We start from the raw sequence: 16,895 nt of genomic DNA on the forward strand, positions 1-16,895 counted from the left end.
TGAAGCAAACCCTTCTGTGCAAAATGTTTTCCCACTAAAAAGCACCATGCTGACAAGTGACAACAACAAAAAGTACAGCATGAGAAACAAACTGCTTTATTTTGCACTCTGCTTCCATGGTCCCCTTCTCATGTTGACAGAAACAAGAAGAAATACTTTTGGAAGCTATTTTGTTTCCATCTAACAAATGTTGTGTTTTAGGTTTCAACTCCAGTGTGCAAAGGTTTTTCTTGGCTACCCTACTTGTGACAAACTCTTTCTGCCATAATGCAGCCTGGATGGCAGTGGTGGAGAATAACTTATGCTCCTACCACTTACTGTGTGCCTTTTCTTGCTGTCACATTGAGTAACGGTAACACGTACTTTACTTGAGTTTGCACCTGTACTAAAGTACATTTGCAGAAGCTGGGTTTGGATCTGTGCTGAAGTGCAACTGTGGTGTTTTGTTTTGTAAAAATAAAACCAAACCCAAAACCAAATTGAGATAAAATAGTTTGGGTTTGGGTGTTTTTTCTGTTGAAAAAAAGTCTTTTAAGCTTCAGCTTGTAAAGACCTGGCTGGTCCCTAGCAATCATCTGTCAGAGCCAACTCACATACAGGGTCCAGTTTTTTTCCCAGCAGGGACTCAGAACTGGAGGCATATGATTAAAATGGGCTTTCAGCTATGATTTTGGCATTCACTAGTCCAGGGAGAATTATCAGCCTATCTAACAGTGATTTTCAACAGCTTCCAAACTTGAAAACCACTGGCAAACCTGGGCTCCAGTACTCTAAAGGCATATAAATAAACTCTGAGGAGGTGGGACAAATCCTGTTTGCGTGGCTCTTTAAACTTTCTGTTTGGTTTTGTGCTCCGACAAAATACTCCTGGTGATGAATAGAAGAACTCTGTACAGAGTCTGTCTTCTTCCTCTTCTCTTCTAGAGAAGCCAAGAGCTTGATAAGCTACTTTTGTTTAACTTTTATTTTCTAATTGCACTTTTCACTTTCAATGACATCTAGTAACAGTTTGTATAAGTATTGTAGGTATTCAGAATAAATCCTTTAAAGTTCCATTTTAAGCAAACTGTGTAATTTAAAGGTATCTAGATGGGTTTCTGGTTTTAAATTATACAAAGGGTATTTTAAGTGTTTTCAGTTTAAAAAACCCTGACCTTAAACTTTTGCTTCTTTGAAAAGAGTGTAATTATGCTCCCCCCTTCAAACGAACCCTTTACTAATCACTGGTCATTAATCCTAAAGGGCTTCATGAAGAGGATAGAAGAAAAGGGAGTTTCTGAGGATATGAAGGGGAAAGACAAGATTGTATTTGGCAATATTCACCAGATCTATGACTGGCACAAAGAGTAAGTTTTTTGTTTAGTTCCTTTTTAAGCACCTTTCTAGCCACTCATCCATAAAGGATTGGGGTATATGATGTCTGTATGTCTAAGCTGCTTTTAATTGAACATCAGCAGGTCATTCAGGGCTGAACTTCCAGAGGACGTTGCCTCACTTTAAATGATCTCTGTTGGTTTGTAAGTGCTGCTTAATAGCTTCACAAATCATGGCTACCTTGACTCCTGAGAATGTGTTCTAATTCATGTTCTTTTAGCCACAGTTTCACAACACACTAGATCCCAGTATAGGGCTTTGTCTACCCAACCAAAACTGGCACAACTGCATGACACAAAGCGTTGGTCCTACATATAATCATTTCTCCCAGTGAAAAAAACTGATGGGCTATAGCTTTGCACTGCCTGGCTTCACAGAAGAGTGTTTTTCATGCTGTCTCTGATCACAGATACAGCTTTATGCTGGCTGAAACACCATGCCAGGAGTGCTGGTCAGTGTGACAAAAATGTTATACACAAGAGAGTCTGCTCTGTGTCAGTGCTGTGCTGCCAACGGCTCTGCCATTTCTTGCTAGAGAGCCACATGAGGCCAAGAGAGATATCACTGTGGTCCATCCACAGCTCCTGAGCTGGCTCCCAGAGAGTTGCTGGATCCTCAGAAAAGCTACTGAGGCTGCCTGATTGTGTTTCTTGGGTCACAGAAGTAGCTTCAATTCATCCCTCTGATGAGCAGTAGCAATGCTGGAAAGACATCGTTTATTTCCTCTGTCTTATTGTTCTCAGCAGTATGAACATCTTCATATGTGGCTGATAGGATCCATGAGGGAGACCATACCAGTAATATTTGGCTAGTATGGTGATAAAATGTAAATCATAGAATCATAGCCTGATTTGGGTTCGAAGCGACCTTAAAGATCATCTAGTTCCACCCTTCCTGCCACAGGCAGGGACGCTTTCCACTAGACCGGGTTGCTCAAAGCCCTATCCAGCCTGGCCTTGAATACCTTCAAGATACTTCTCACATGAAAACCCTGACATGCTTTGGCCTAGTTGATGCATCTGAGTCTGACTTAGGAACTCTGTTCCTTACTCATACAAACAGCTTTCAAAAAGCTGTGGGAAACACAAGGCTTATTTCAAACCCTGGACCATTTTCCCTGTAACTTTAAGAACAGCTATGTTGCTTATGGACAATATGGTTATCATTTCAACTCTGACACTCAGAAATACTCTACAGATCCAGCTAACTAGAATTTCAGCATGCACGTGAAGACTTGAGCAATGGACTGGATCTTCAGCTCTAGACATTTCCCTTATGCAAGAAACAGTATTTTTCCCATCATGTGTCTCACAGGTGCTTATTTCATGGCTTGGGCCTCTCCGTATGTTCTGACAAATGCCCTGTGAGCACAAAAAAAAAAAAAAGTCAGAAAAAGCTTCACCATATATCAGATTGATACCAGCAACAGAGTGATTTCACCAGTGCCACTCATTGTTTAAGTGCGATGATAGGAGTTTTCTGTAACACACAGGGAGTGATTCCCTATTTTTAGTTCTGCATATCTGGGTCAAAAAGTCTGTTTAAATGCAGATGAATTTAACATTTATGGAGGATTGAGTTACGGAAGCAGCTGTATCTGATGGTAGCAATAGGGATGTGTAGCTGGCACAGCTGTCCAATATGCATCTTTTTTTGAGGTTCTGTGATTTCTTGGGACCAGACCATTGAAGGCATGTCCTCTCACCAAGTCTGGCTACTGTAGCAAATCAATGGAGGCATTTGTGACAGAAATCCTGCAGTGAAAAAGGAGGATAATCGTGGAAAGGGAGGTTGTCAAGATTTGCCTACCAGTTAGAAAAACCTACCGGTATCTCTTTAAGTTCAGTTTAGCTGCTTTTACCTCACTTTTAGGCATTGCAGTATATTCTTGATAAGGAATGACATTCAAGCTAGAATGAATTACATCCCCAAAGGGCAGGTCAAGATAGAGACAGTATTTATGAATTACTGTTATGAATTACAGTACATTACTGTTAGTAATATACTGAAAAACATTGAAAAACCAGAACATACCAAAACTCTACCAGCAAAACCATGTTGATTTGTTTATTCAAGAAGAAACTTCTACATCTCTTTCACATTGACCAGTACTCCAAATATGTTCGTGCGACTAAGAACTCCTGGTAAAGCCTCAGTTGAGTTTTCACAAACATTTTGGAAAAATTTTACTTTGGGAGTTGTCAGTGAATGGAAGCAACTAGAAAGTAATTGGCAATTCTTGAAAACTGAAACTACTGTAATAGTAAAGAACAGCAGATAGCTTGCAAGGCAAGACCTCCACATTTCACAGCTCTCATCTAATGTTTTAGAAATCTCACCATTAAGGGCTGAAGCCGAGCTTATCTTCTCATTTATTATTGAATACTCTAGCTAAATTTGCACCGATATATCTGAAGGACTACTAGCTTGCTGCTGGTATGACCTAAAGAAGTATTCTTAAACGTTGATATTTTTTTTCAGCTTTTTCCTGGCTGAACTAGAAAAATGTCTTCAAGAACCTGACCGTTTAGCACAGCTTTTTATTAAGCATGTAAGTTTTATTTTGTTACCTATCACTGGTATAATTGTCACCTAGAGCGTGATGACTTATTTCCAAAAACATCTGTTTGTGTCAACTTGATATTTTTATGTGTCTAAACTTAAGTATCCCTATAGTTATGCATCTTCAGTGAGCAGCTGGATTGAACTAAAAGCATTAATCATTGCCTTCTTGCAGACTTCTTATTTGGGGGAAAAATTGATGTGGCCACAGACCATCTGCCAAAATATAATTACGGCAGGTACTTGCGAAATGCCATGATTGACATGTTCATGTGATATTAGCTAGAGTACAGCTCTAGGAAAGTTCAGACCTACCAGTGTGGGGATGACATCTCTAACTGGCTACCCCTCTGGGAACCTCGCCTTGCCTAAGGTGCAGAAGTAGAGAACATAACCAGTTACCAATTTACCTTTCCTACTTCAGCAAACTAAATCTTTGATTAAACAAAAAATAAGGAAGATCAAGCAGAAGATCATAGCAACTTTCTGCCAGCTTTTAATAGCAGAACAGACGATAGCCAATATCTCACCAGGCTGCTGTGCCTCTTGCTTTCATAGGAGCGGAGATTGCACATGTATGTGGTATATTGCCAAAACAAGCCACGATCTGAATATATAGTAGCTGAGTATGAGGCATACTTTGAGGTAAGCATGGCTCATTATACGTTACTGCTACTTTCAGCTGGGAGTCCTAGTCAAGTAGACTGTTCTATAACCTGTGGGGTTTGTTGAAAGCAAGCTGTAGAAGATTTGGTACTGCATGTGCTGCTAAAGTCTCTGCTATGGAGAAAAAATGTTATTGTTTGATCTATTTCAAATTTTCATATTGTTAATTAATAATAAATATTTAATCCAGTACTAACTGTCTGTGGCCTTCAGAGTGCCGCAACTGCCTTGATATCTCTCCAGAATAAACCGAGACTTTTTAATTTGTAGTCTATAAACAGGGAGGAGCTAAAAGTTGTTGGAGCTGGATGGTGCCTCTCATAAATTCCCAATAACCTTGTCTGTTTCAGAAAATCTTTGGACTAGGCACATTTAGATATTAATATGAAAGAAGTTAGTTTAACAAGGGAAAGATGTTTCGTTTCACCCAAGGGCATGAGGCCGGCTCTGCAGGACTTGTCTGTGAACTAATCCCCACTGCAATGGAAAAAGTAGTCTCCAGACCTTGCAGTCCTGCTCAGTCAGCTCAAAGTGGGAAGGGACCTTGTGCTTTCCAATGCCTTCCAGCTTGGTCATGACTTTTACCCAGTCCTTGCCTAAATAGGATATGCCAGATTTTTAAATCCTCTAAAATTCCCTCTTGCAAACAAAAGATTAAGAACAGACCAGCTTGCTGTGGAAGTAAGTCTCTGCTAAGATATTTTATCATGTTCTCTGTCTCACTCTGTGATTGTTTGCAATTGATTTTAATCCTTAATTTTTAGGAGGTTCAACAGGAAATAAGCCAGCGGCTAACCATCAGTGACTTTCTGATCAAACCCATTCAAAGAATAACTAAATATCAGCTTCTTCTCAAGGTGAGTGGAAAGATACGGTTTGGACTAAACTATAGTCTGCATTTTGAATTAAATCCTGTTATTTTATGTTAGCCTTAGTTTTAAATGAGGAGGAACTTAATCAAATTAAGAGAAAAGAGGAGTCTGCTTAAACATGGGCATACAATGGTACAGTCCCATGGAAAATGTCCAGGGAGCAGGAGGGCGACATCTGTGGGAGCAGTTTGCAATTTAGGATGATAAAAACTTTTTTTTTTTTCTATTGGATTTTCTTTTCTGGAAGAGTGAACTTCAAATAGGAATTTTCTTACTGTAAAGTTTCAGAGCAGACTAGGGTTTTTTTTAATTGCAGTAAAGATGTGTTAATAAAGCCTGTCTTTGGTGCTGAATGGTGTGCTTCTAATAAATGCTATAGCCTCCATTTCTAAATAGCTCTCTTCAAAGTAGCATAAGAAATTTATTTCCAGAATATTCTGCTGTCTGAAAACCTGAGGTGCTCACTGCAATTTTTTCCCAAGGAGTGTGACCCCTCTGGCCTCTGCTGACTTATCCACAGTGCCAATTATTCAGCATTTCTGAAAATTCATCCCTAAGGGTCTCAAGCTAATATTTAAAATTAAGTGTGTCTGAACCCTACCCTGTAACCTCCAGCAGTACCAGGGTGCTGAGATGGTTTCTTCTCTTTTTTGAGCTAGTCTCAAGCAGGATACCATCAGTCCACAGTTTGGTAATTGCACACTAGCAAAGAGACAGCAGCATGTTCCCTGAAATGCCAAAAGGAAAAGAAAAATCTTCAAGTGTGTGTGTGTGGTCTTGTGGCTTTAGACAGGGACCAAGTAAGCATTCCCAAGGGCTAATCCCAGCTTTGTCTTTTTACTATGATGTTTTCAGTAACCGTCCACACCCCTCTTCCATATCTACAAAAGTGGTTATAACGTTCAGCAACCTCTGAAGATGAATTTATTAATATTAGCAGTTCCTTCTCAGAAAATCTCATGCTGAATGTGCTTTTCCTTTTTCAACATCTTTTGTTTTCTCTTTCTGAAGTGCCTTAATGCAAACCTTTCTGTTTTCTCCAGGACTTCCTGAGGTACAGTGAAAAAGCTGGTCTGGAGTGCTCCGATATAGAGGTACATTTTCGTGTCCTGGACAATAAGGCTATGTTATCTAATGGCACTTTATATGCAGGAAAGAAAACTCCAGTATTTGACAATAGCTAAAGATCCTGCTGGTTTTCTAAACGTGGTATTTCTCTTAGCTTGTCAGAAGTAAAAGATGAAGGTGCAGTCCTGCACTGTAGGTGCACCATCCTCTTTTAGAGACTACTGTACATCCTCAGTGCATGAGGGCCTCACCATGAATATGCTATCACACTATTGAAGTTCATTATTCGACACTTTGCTTTTAGAAACCCTCTGATCCTCTTGTAATAACACAACATCCTTTTTCCTTAACAGAAAGCGGTTGAATTAATGTGCCTTGTACCGAAACGTTGCAATGATATGATGAACCTGGGCCGCCTCCAAGGCTTTGAGGTATGAATTTGCATTCTGCTTATAATAACAACTAGGGAAGAAAAAGTATTTTATCTTTCTATGATTGTCTCTACAATCTGACCTACACCAGGCTGTTTATCTAGTGCTTGTTCTTCTGCAGTGCTGAGCTGCATCCTTTGGTGAGGTTTTGAAGGTGGGGGTGATATACCTCTCACTCTAAACTTGTGACAATATATCTATTGTTTATTCAAAATGTGAGGTCTGTAAAAGCTTCAGCAAGCTTGAATTAAACTTCTTGTATCTATTGCCAGAGAAAAATAAGTGGTGACCCAGACTGCACTGACTATTAGTAAGGTAACCTAGCATTGACATGTTAACAGCTCCCTCTGAGTTTGGCAACATCCAGGAGGGGGCTTGTGAGTTATAATCCCACAGGTTACAGCTTGTGGTTTGTAACTAAGCCAGAATAGACTTTGGCAGTGTTTGTGAGATGTCTTATCTCCAAAATAAAGTCAAGTTTGTCTTACCATCTTATGCATTGTAGCATTCCTGCAAACAGGTAGGTCCTGTTTCTCTGTACCTTAGGTGTTGTGTCATTGACTACTGGCTTAGGGAGTGATGGAGAGCTCATGACTAGAGGGAATCCAAGACACTACAATAACAAACTACATAATTGGAATGGTGTTTGAAATGAAGTATACAAAACAGTCTACTTGAGATCTCTTGCTTTTGGTTTTATATGCACAATCAATAGCAATGAGAACAAAGAAAACCTGTTATTTTCAAGATTTACAAGATTGCTGCTTTGATAACTTAAAGGAAATACGTCTCAGGTATTCAGTATTGCCTGGAAAACTTGGACTGCATGCAACATAGATTGTCTTGCAGGATCATGGTGGGTCAGGGTTTGTAATGTTGGTGCCATGTCTTCTCAGGGCAAGCTGACAGCTCAAGGAAAGCTGCTGCAGCAGGACACCTTCTACGTGACAGAGCAGGATTCTGGAGTTCAGTCTCGACCAAAGGAACGTAGGGTGTTTCTCTTTGAGCAAATAGTTATCTTCAGTGAACTCCTTAGAAAAGGATCTTTAACACCAGGCTACATGTTCAAGAAAAGCATAAAGGTAAGATAGATATAGGAAGGGAGAGGCATGTTCTGTTTGGTGTTCATGTAAGTTTGCCACTTTTCTATGCTGAGATTGGTCCATCCTGTCATAGGTGGACAACAATTTGCAGAAAACATTTGCATTTACATTTCAGTGGATCAGAAGCTGTTTAAGACCATCTTCAAATAAAACACTGGGTGTCTAAATTTACTGCGTGATTTTTACAAGGAACAGTCAGGGCAGGTCCTCCATCATTCGTAGCTCTGAGTTAGCAAATATTACTACAAAAGCCTGTAGTAGTCAAAGGAAGTATACAGTTGTTGATTTAAGCATGATCGTAAAAGGTAGGAGAAGGTGTAGTATCCGAAACAGTCATCTTAGGCCAAATTGTAAGTAAATACTAAGCCTCTATGAGACATTACAGGAAATACTCTGCCATATAAGGGAGGGCTCTTAATACAGATGTGAATGTTGCAAGAAGACAGAACTATTTCAAAACCAAACAAAGCCACACATAGTTCTAAAAATGCAGCTGTGAAAATCATAAAGCCAGCTAAACTATAAAGAAAGTTTTAAGAAACTAATTTTGGTTTTAAATAATCTTTCCACATTATGGGGCTGGGACTAAAAGTAAAAACTGAAAGTAACCAGGGAAAATACTTAACTTGTTTATTTAAGGGGTTTAATTCTTGTTTGACAAATGCAAAGTTAACCTCTGAAATGGTAAGTGAAGGTAAGTGAATGCTGCACTCCTGGTAGAACAGCCTTTGCTGTGCCTGCAGAAAGAGCAAAGCCACTGTTTCATTTGAATGTCTTGATTGTTCAAAGCTGAGAAAGCAGTCTGGGATTGATTTTAACCACCAGATTGGTTAAAAAAAAAGATGTGGGAGAATGCATTGCGTTTGCTCTAAATTTTAAATGGTACATTAATATGAAAGAGAAGAGAACATTATCAGGTGAAATAATGCATATTAACCGTGTATAACTAAACAAATCTATGATAAACAGCGTATTTACTGAAATGAGGACATCTTGGTTGACAGAAATGGCAGCATTTACTGAAAAGCCTATATCCATTTGCAAGTCAGTATATTTCAGAGTTTCCAACCAAATAATAAGCTATAAAGGAAAAAAACCTAAAGTATACAAATAAAAAATCATCTTGATTTAGATTATCACCTTTGATTTTATCTTACTGCTGATTTAAATCATTATTAAAGTTGGAGATGGAAATAATCTTAATAATTTTTTCTTCAGTTTATTGTATGTATAACAATGAGGCTTTTATCTGCAGGAAACAATCCCTCAATTGTATATTGTAGATAAAGAGAGAAAAATAAATCTCTCCTAATGTCAATAAAATGAGCTTGCCTCAAGGGTATGAGTTGCTTTTCTACTTAAACAGCCTATGAAAGTAATGTTGTTCTCATTGCCTGAGCTTAAAATTTTTGTGTGATAATTTTCCGGCTCCTCTTTTCTTCCATTTGGCAAACAGCTTGTTCTCCTATTGAGTTCCTGCGGCAAGTGTGGGATCCCCTGTGGCTCCATGTGCATCTGCCCCATTGCAGTGTGGAGTCTGCGTGCTGGCAGCTCTCACACCCTGCCTCTCAGCCCCCACTTCAGCTTCTGGCTGCTTTTGCATTTCTCCCATGATTTCCCACAGAGATGAGCTGTGGCCTGCAGTGGAGCAGGACCATTCTCCTCCTGTCTGTGCCCTGGGTGTCTTCATCTTGCAGTGGAGCCTCAGCCTCAGCTGGGTGATTCTCTAGCAAGAAGCACTTTGTCCAAAGGTGTCACATAAACAAGCTGCCTCATCACCTGTCTTTCATAACCCTGCCCTACAAGTAGTCATCCAGAAATTGCATCTGGTCTGAGTTCATGGGACAGATTTTGAGGAGGTTTTTTATGCTGTCAGCTAAGACCAAGTTTCTTTGACCTTGGTTCAAGTGCTGACAAGATCCTGCTGGGCAGGTTGAATGCCTCTTTGTGGTAGTTGTCAGTACTGACTAGCCATCTCTGGCTAGCTGGGATACCATCTGCAGTCATGGTTGTCCAGTTCTCTTGGAGACACTTCCTGAGAGAAGGAGGCTGTTTCCCTGCTGGTCGCGTCCTCCGACACAGCAGAAGGACCTAGCCAGCACAAGAGATTCCATTTCTTTCTTTTGTGTCAGAGCCACTGCTAAGCACTGAGGTGTCTCCGTTAGAGTAAGAAGTACACATGGCTTCAGATGCAGCCATTCTGGTCAGGGAGATGAGGCTTCCAAATATTGTTCTCCAAAGTCTAGTCACACTCAAATTATGACAGAAGCTTTAGCATGATGTCCTACATTAGCAAAGAACCTTTCTTCATGCACTGAGGTAGTTAGCATTCAGAAATTGCACATCCTTTCTTAGATGCTTCTCAGTTGGATACCTTTCAGACTCTGTAAACACCTAAGTGTGTAGCCTTGGCAAATGCACCTCCCTGAGACGCAAATGGGTTAGGGACTGTAACCTACGAGTCGTCTTTTTCCTGGAGTCATGCCAGGATTGACTTGCTTGCTTTGGCTATCAATCAAAGGAGCAAAAGCTCAGAACAAGAGGAAGGGCATTGTCCAGGCTCACTGTCTGTCTCTTTCCTTGACCTCATGTCAGAGGAGTTCCTGCATGTCCCTCTGACTTCACAGAGACCCTCAGGAAAGAAGGAAGAGGTTCCTTCCATCTTGCAGTTTGAACACGGGGCAGTGTTCAGATGTGGAGTGAATCTCTCCATACCTTGACAGATATTTAGAGCAACTGGAGATAGACTTCTAGAGGGATGTTATTGCCTTAGTCTTTGGAGCTGTCTACTTTTGATATGAAGTCTTTTTTTGAAAGGCTGCAGCAACCTATTCTTGTTTACTATCATAGATATAAGTAGCTTAGGAAAAGCTAAAGTTATGGGTGCACTTAAACAGAGGGCTCACGGGGCAGGACATCAGCTGAAATTGCCATCCATGAGATTTCCAGAAAGAGTATCTGTGACTGCAGTCAAGTGAAGTGGTTGTGCACAGGTGACTGAAATCTGCTAGAAAGAAGAAGGTCTTTTCAAGCATCAAGGGAGAATTGCTGGGTTTGTTTTTTTCTTGGTATATCCCTGTGCACAGCCCATTCAATTTTTAAAATACTCTGATGACTGAGACTTTCTTTCCCGTGGAGGATAAGAAATGTAAACACTTACTTAAATTGGAGGAATGTTAGACTTTATTAACATCTTAATACGAACGTTTTAACTGTATTTATGGGTTACAGTATATTTTTAGCGCATCAGTCAGGTCTGTTACCTTAAAACAGAAGTTGTAATTCAAGACAAGGGAGGCGCATGTCTAGTACCTCTGTCATATTAAGCATCGTATTTAAGATCTATCTGCCTAAATCTAAATGAGGCAAATTCTTCTGATGATGATCTGACAGTCTGTTATTGGACTCAGTTATTTTCAGGAACTTTTCACAACAATTTTATTCTGATTCTTGATTGATGTTAACTCATGCTCCATGTAACATGCTTACCTTGGCTTGTTTCAGATGAACTACCTTATCATTGAAGAAAATGTGGACAATGATCCCTGCAAGTTTGCTCTAATGAGCCGGGAAACATCAGACAGAGTCATTTTACAGGCAGCTAATCCAGAAATTCAGCAAGCTTGGGTACAGGACATCAACCAGGTTCTGGACACACAGAGAGATTTCCTAAATGGTATGTACATTTTGCTCTTTTTCATGATTTTGCTCTGTTTCCCGAACTGTGACACTGAGTGGGGTATGGAATCTTTGTGTCTTTGTTTGCTTTTTTTGAGAAAAATATTCAGCAATTTTTCATAAAGGAAAAAAACAGAGCCCAGTGTGCCTGTCACTAAGCACTGAGTCAAGTGGTATCCACAGTATACATGGGAAAGCATCGTAACTTACAGCTGGTCTTTGGAAAGAGGCTACCTCAGTGCCGCTGTGCAGAGGTCCTGCATGCCAGGTTTGCCTGGTGAGAAGGTGAATCATGGGAGGAGGGCTGGGCTAACCTGAACTGCTGTGTAGCCCTGGAGCCCACCCTGAGAAGCTGCTGGACCTCATCTTGCGTTAAAGACCGCAGGTCACTCTGGCCTGGTTTCTTTAGCAGCATCTCATGGACTGTTTTTGCCAGCCTGTCTGCTGCCTGCTTAAAAAGATTGTGGTTCCCTGTGCAGTTGCTGCTCATGTTATCAGTCAGGTTCATGTTCAGGTGTCAAGTTCCTCCATCAGTAATGTCCCTTTGGAAGTACTTTTGTGCAAGATTCTTCAAAAATGCTGGGGTTTGCAGGGCTGTATCACCTGGTGCTTTCCATTCTAGATTTTGAATCTAATCCCTTCCCAAGGCCATATCAAAGGCAGATTGCCATTGTATCTACACAGTGTCTGCCACTTACTCAGAGCAGGGCTTATCCCCAAGAACAAATAAAAAAGCACACATTATCTACAGAAGTGTGTATTTTGAAAATGCAAAGGACTCAAATTCAGTCAACAATTTTAGTTTGTTCTTGCTCATGACTGGATGAGGAAAGAGGGGGAACCAAAACAAGAGAAAAAAATCTAAACATAGTATCCCTTTTGTTTAAGTGGGAATAATTACTTCGGATGGTTCCAAAGTTGTTTTGCACTATTAATTTCAAAACAGCCTTTTTTTTTACAGATCTTGTATTAGAAAAGAGTCCTGTATTTAAAAGCTTAATACATGTTCAATAATGAAGCTTTTTTTTTTTTTTTAATCAGAATGTTTTGGCTTGGCACGTTCTGGTAGCTTTTTTGAATTTTGGCTTTTGGTGTTCGGTTTTGTGGATTTTTCTGTTGCAAAATCTGAAGACACTCTCTCAGTTCACATCAAAACAAAGGTTCCCTTTTCTTCAGCATGGAGGTTTTTTAAATTTTAATTCAGCTTAGTTTTACTTTCCAGAAGTTAACTGGGAAAGGGTGGCATGCAAAAGCTGTTTGTGACAGCTAAAAAAACTGTGGCTGAGCTGAGAAGGGAAACAGCATTTCACCCATGATTCCAAGACTTGATATTGGGGTTTTGTGACTTGCAATAGAAAGGTCATCATACAACCACTTGTAAAATGATTCCTTAAATACTTTGGTGAGATGAACAGTCTCAAATTCTCCAGTTTGGCCATTTGGTACCAAAACTTGCTGGTTTTGTATCAGTGCACTTGGCTTTAAATGAAGGATTACTGGAATAAAAATAAGTTCCACTAATGGTTAGCTACAGAAATTTTTGTAGACACTGTGAGAACTCCACAGACACCACTGCAGGGGTTTTCTCTCCCTTCCACATCTTTCTTACTCATTATTTTTATCCTACCAGAAATTGCTGCCCTGTGAACCGCTTTTTCTACCGAAGCATCTTCATAAGCCCTATTTAGCCTATCATCTGTGAGGCCGGCAAAGAATATGATGGGTTAGGAACATAATCGTCAGTATCTCTAAAGCTAGAAGTAGAAATAGATTTATATTAAAACATAGGCTTAAGGATTCACTTTTAAACCTATAAATAAAATCCAAAAAAATGATATTGCATCCGGTAGAGCCTTTCCAGTCCAGAACAATTTAAATGGCTTTTAGGATGTAATCTTATTGAGGCTGACTAATCTTTAAATATGTTCTTTAGCTTTGCATTTCATTAAAGCAGATGTTTTCTGCCTTTAAAATCATATTAAATCCACACTGAGCCCATGCTGCATAAACTTAATAACAAAATATACCCTGTGATTTCTTGCCCAAGCTGTCTCTGATTTTCTCTCTTCAACAGGGAAACTGTATAGAGTATGGCACCACGTACAGAGCATAGTATTTGCATCCACAGTTCATGAATGTAAAACCTGGTGCAATTCCACTGTAATATTCAAACTTTTCATATTTTTCCTTGGACAAGCTAAAGCTGCTGAGCTTGAGAAACAAACTGTGCACCAAATGATTGACTGTAGGGACTGTTCTTTCACTTTGCTTTAGCAAGCAAGCTGTAAAGAGAATACATCACTGATGGTTGTATTTCATAAGGAAAATGCCATTGAACTGTACCTTTATAAAAATCATCTTTTGTGGGGGCTTTTGAGAGAGAAAGAGAGCACACAAGTGTGTGGACACTGATTTTTGCTAGAAGCTTGTAAGAATGCTAACAGATATTGAACAGGAGGCTGGAAGCCAGCCCTCGCTGTGATAGTTTATGGTGGAATTAGTAGTTAAAGTGAACACTTGACTAAATACCCTTTAAAAGCACTGAGTAGGATAGATTGTTTGCAGATAGATTAATAAATATTCATTAAGATCTTACTGCTAAAGATCTTGCAGCCTAATCTACTGTATATACTAGAATATTGTCACCATCGCTGTCAAAACCATTGTCAGAGTTCTCCCCAGCCTTCCTTTTACTCTGTGCCTGATCTGCAGCAGGACCAAACCATTTTCAGCTGCAGCTGAGGTGACTGAGTTACAGTGGTAGCCACTGTGGCATAAATACAAAGCACTTTTGTGTTAAGAGTCACTGTGTAGATTTTGGAGTCAAGTAATCTTCTGGATTGCTATAGGTCTATGTTTGTGTCCTTTTGAAGAGAATGGTAATATGGCACCCTCCTTGATTTATTCTTTTTTTTCTAGTCTCTGTTCTTTAGTATTGAGTGATTCCTTGTTGGAGTAGTCCTGCCTTTCCCTGGAAGGCGAATGCTAGAGAGTATGCTGTGTGGTATTGAGCCTTTCTGTTTTTCTTTCCTTTTCGTCTTGTTGTGAAAGACATTCCTTCTGTTGTGGTTCCCTGGTTAGGCTGATGCTGTGACACTAGGCCCTCCGTCTGCCTCTTGCTAGACTAGTCTCTCTGCATTCCAGTAGGTTCAGTCTGGTGCACGTACACAGTATTAACTGACTATATATCATCCATTAAAGCCACATAACATACAAAAAACCAAACTCATAGGTCTGGGGATGGTAGTCTGGACCTAGCAAATCTGCCCATTTTCCCATTCAGTCCCAGCCCTGATCCCTTCACCTTCAAACATAAAAATTTTTTCTTCCTGCATTTTTATCCTTCTCCCAGCATAAACTCTTTGCATGGCTATGAAAAGTACACTGTCACAAGCAAACTTCTTTTTCTAAAGGCTTATGAAGTTGTTTAGTGTTGCTTGTGGGTGTTTTCTGGAGAGGTCTGTACTGCCAGGATTAATGTCTTTATACCATCTATACTTTCGCACTTACTGGTCATTTCCAGCAGTTTCCTTGAACCAAAGTAGTTAATATAGAAAGTACACAGAGAGCCAAGTTGCAGTGCCTTATTTCTGCAGAGTACTTAGTAGTTACACTCTCTTGGGAATATGCAACTGGAACTTAAAAGAGTCCGGACTGGGGTTTTCTGATGATAGCAAAATTCACTGTAAATAAGCTGCGCATCTTTTATCCAGGCTTTCATTTATTTTGACTACAGGATGTGAGTTATTTGTTATTTCAAAGAAAATTAATGCAATTACACTCCATCCCTGGTAGTGTTCAAGGCCAGGGTGTGCAGAGCCTTAGGCGACATGGTCTAGTGTGAGGTGTCCCTCCCCATGGCACAGGGGTTGGAATTAGATAATTTTAAGGTCTTTTCCAACCCTAACTATTTTATGATTCTATGTATGCTCTAGTGGCAAGTATTTTAGCCCACTGTGTTGGTTAGAGAAGTTGTTCATTGCAGTAGCATGGAGTACTGTGTTCAGGTCACATGCAGTACAGTGTAACATGCTTGTATCCTGTCTAGCCATGAACACACCAAATGCTTCCATGGGTGGCATTTCCTGTTAGTTTGGTTTGCAGTTCATGTGTCTGTTCTGCAGCCCTTTGCCTTGCAATGTCATTGAAAGCATACAGCTAATTCTTGTCCTCTTTTGCAGCGCTACAGTCTCCCATAGAGTACCAACGCAAAGAAAGTAGCTCAGCAGTGCTGAGGCCCCAGACCGGTAGGGTCCCTCAGCCCAACAGCAGACCCTATTCTTCTGTTCCAGTAGGGTCAGAGAAGCCTTTGAAGGCTACAAGCCGTAACCCATCTCTTCCACCCCTGAAGATATCTACCTCCAACGGCAGCACAGGGTACGAACACTCACAGCCCGGAGACAACTATGAACAAAGCAAGGTACTGAGCTCATCTGATAAAACATGATCTTATAGCCCATTTCTTATATCATAGACCATCTGTAAAGTTAGCTTTAATTATCAGCTAACCAGGTCAACAGGAATCAACATACTGAAGCAATGGTGTAAAATGTGATTTGGAATTAAACAGACTGCAAAAGCTCTGGCATTCAGATGGGTGGTTCTTCAGCTGGGAAATGGAGACAGAGCCACTGTGTTTGCAGACTTGGTGCACTCAATATCCATTTGCAGTACTCGCAGCAGCAACATTCAGACTTCTCTAATATCCATTAACCACCCATTCCTGAAGAGGTCTACTCTGGTGGTGTAGAAGAGGTTAGACCTTTTCCCACGTAACAGTTTGCAGGGTGCTAGTTGAAGGTTATAATTTGAGTGCCTGTGCAGTGCACACAAACTGCCAGAGTCAGTAGCCATCAGCACTGTTTGGATCCTGCTGCTGCTTGCTGTTGACCAAAGCCACGTTCCAATATGACCTATATTTAAGATCATGAGATGTGTGATTATTCATTTGGCTTCTAACATTGAGCCTTCGTTTGTCTTTCCTCCCATTTGTCTCAGCACAAATGGTTCATCTGTAACACCATACAAATGAGAACACGGCTGGGGCATCGTCACTCGCAGCTGTGCAGTCTAATATGAAATAGGAGTCTGCTTTGTATCAGATTACTGCTGCCTTTCAGATCCTTAAAATCACTTTCTAC

General features: G+C 40.2%; 1 protein-coding gene across 5 annotated transcripts in view; it reads left to right on the plus strand.

The window, feature by feature from the left end:
- Positions 1-16,895, plus strand: part of KALRN (kalirin RhoGEF kinase) — a gene marked incomplete at its 5' end in the record, with an annotated part of 522,231 nt that overhangs the window by 476,688 nt on the left and 28,648 nt on the right. For all 5 annotated transcript variants that reach the window (XM_080620947.1, XM_080620949.1, XM_080620948.1 and 2 more), the window contains 9 exons: positions 1,243-1,346; positions 3,856-3,925; positions 4,495-4,581; positions 5,367-5,459; positions 6,518-6,568; positions 6,896-6,973; positions 7,870-8,055; positions 11,581-11,752; positions 15,936-16,174. In XM_080620947.1, coding sequence (XP_080477073.1) covers positions 1,243-1,346; positions 3,856-3,925; positions 4,495-4,581; positions 5,367-5,459; positions 6,518-6,568; positions 6,896-6,973; positions 7,870-8,055; positions 11,581-11,752; positions 15,936-16,174 — 1,080 coding nt within the window. The remainder of the gene's footprint in view (positions 1-1,242; positions 1,347-3,855; positions 3,926-4,494; positions 4,582-5,366; positions 5,460-6,517; positions 6,569-6,895; positions 6,974-7,869; positions 8,056-11,580; positions 11,753-15,935; positions 16,175-16,895) is intronic.

The sequence above is a fragment of the Psittacula echo genome, assembly GCF_963264785.1.
Source record: "Psittacula echo genome assembly, chromosome: 6".
Lineage (NCBI taxonomy): Eukaryota > Metazoa > Chordata > Aves > Psittaciformes > Psittacidae > Psittacula > Psittacula echo.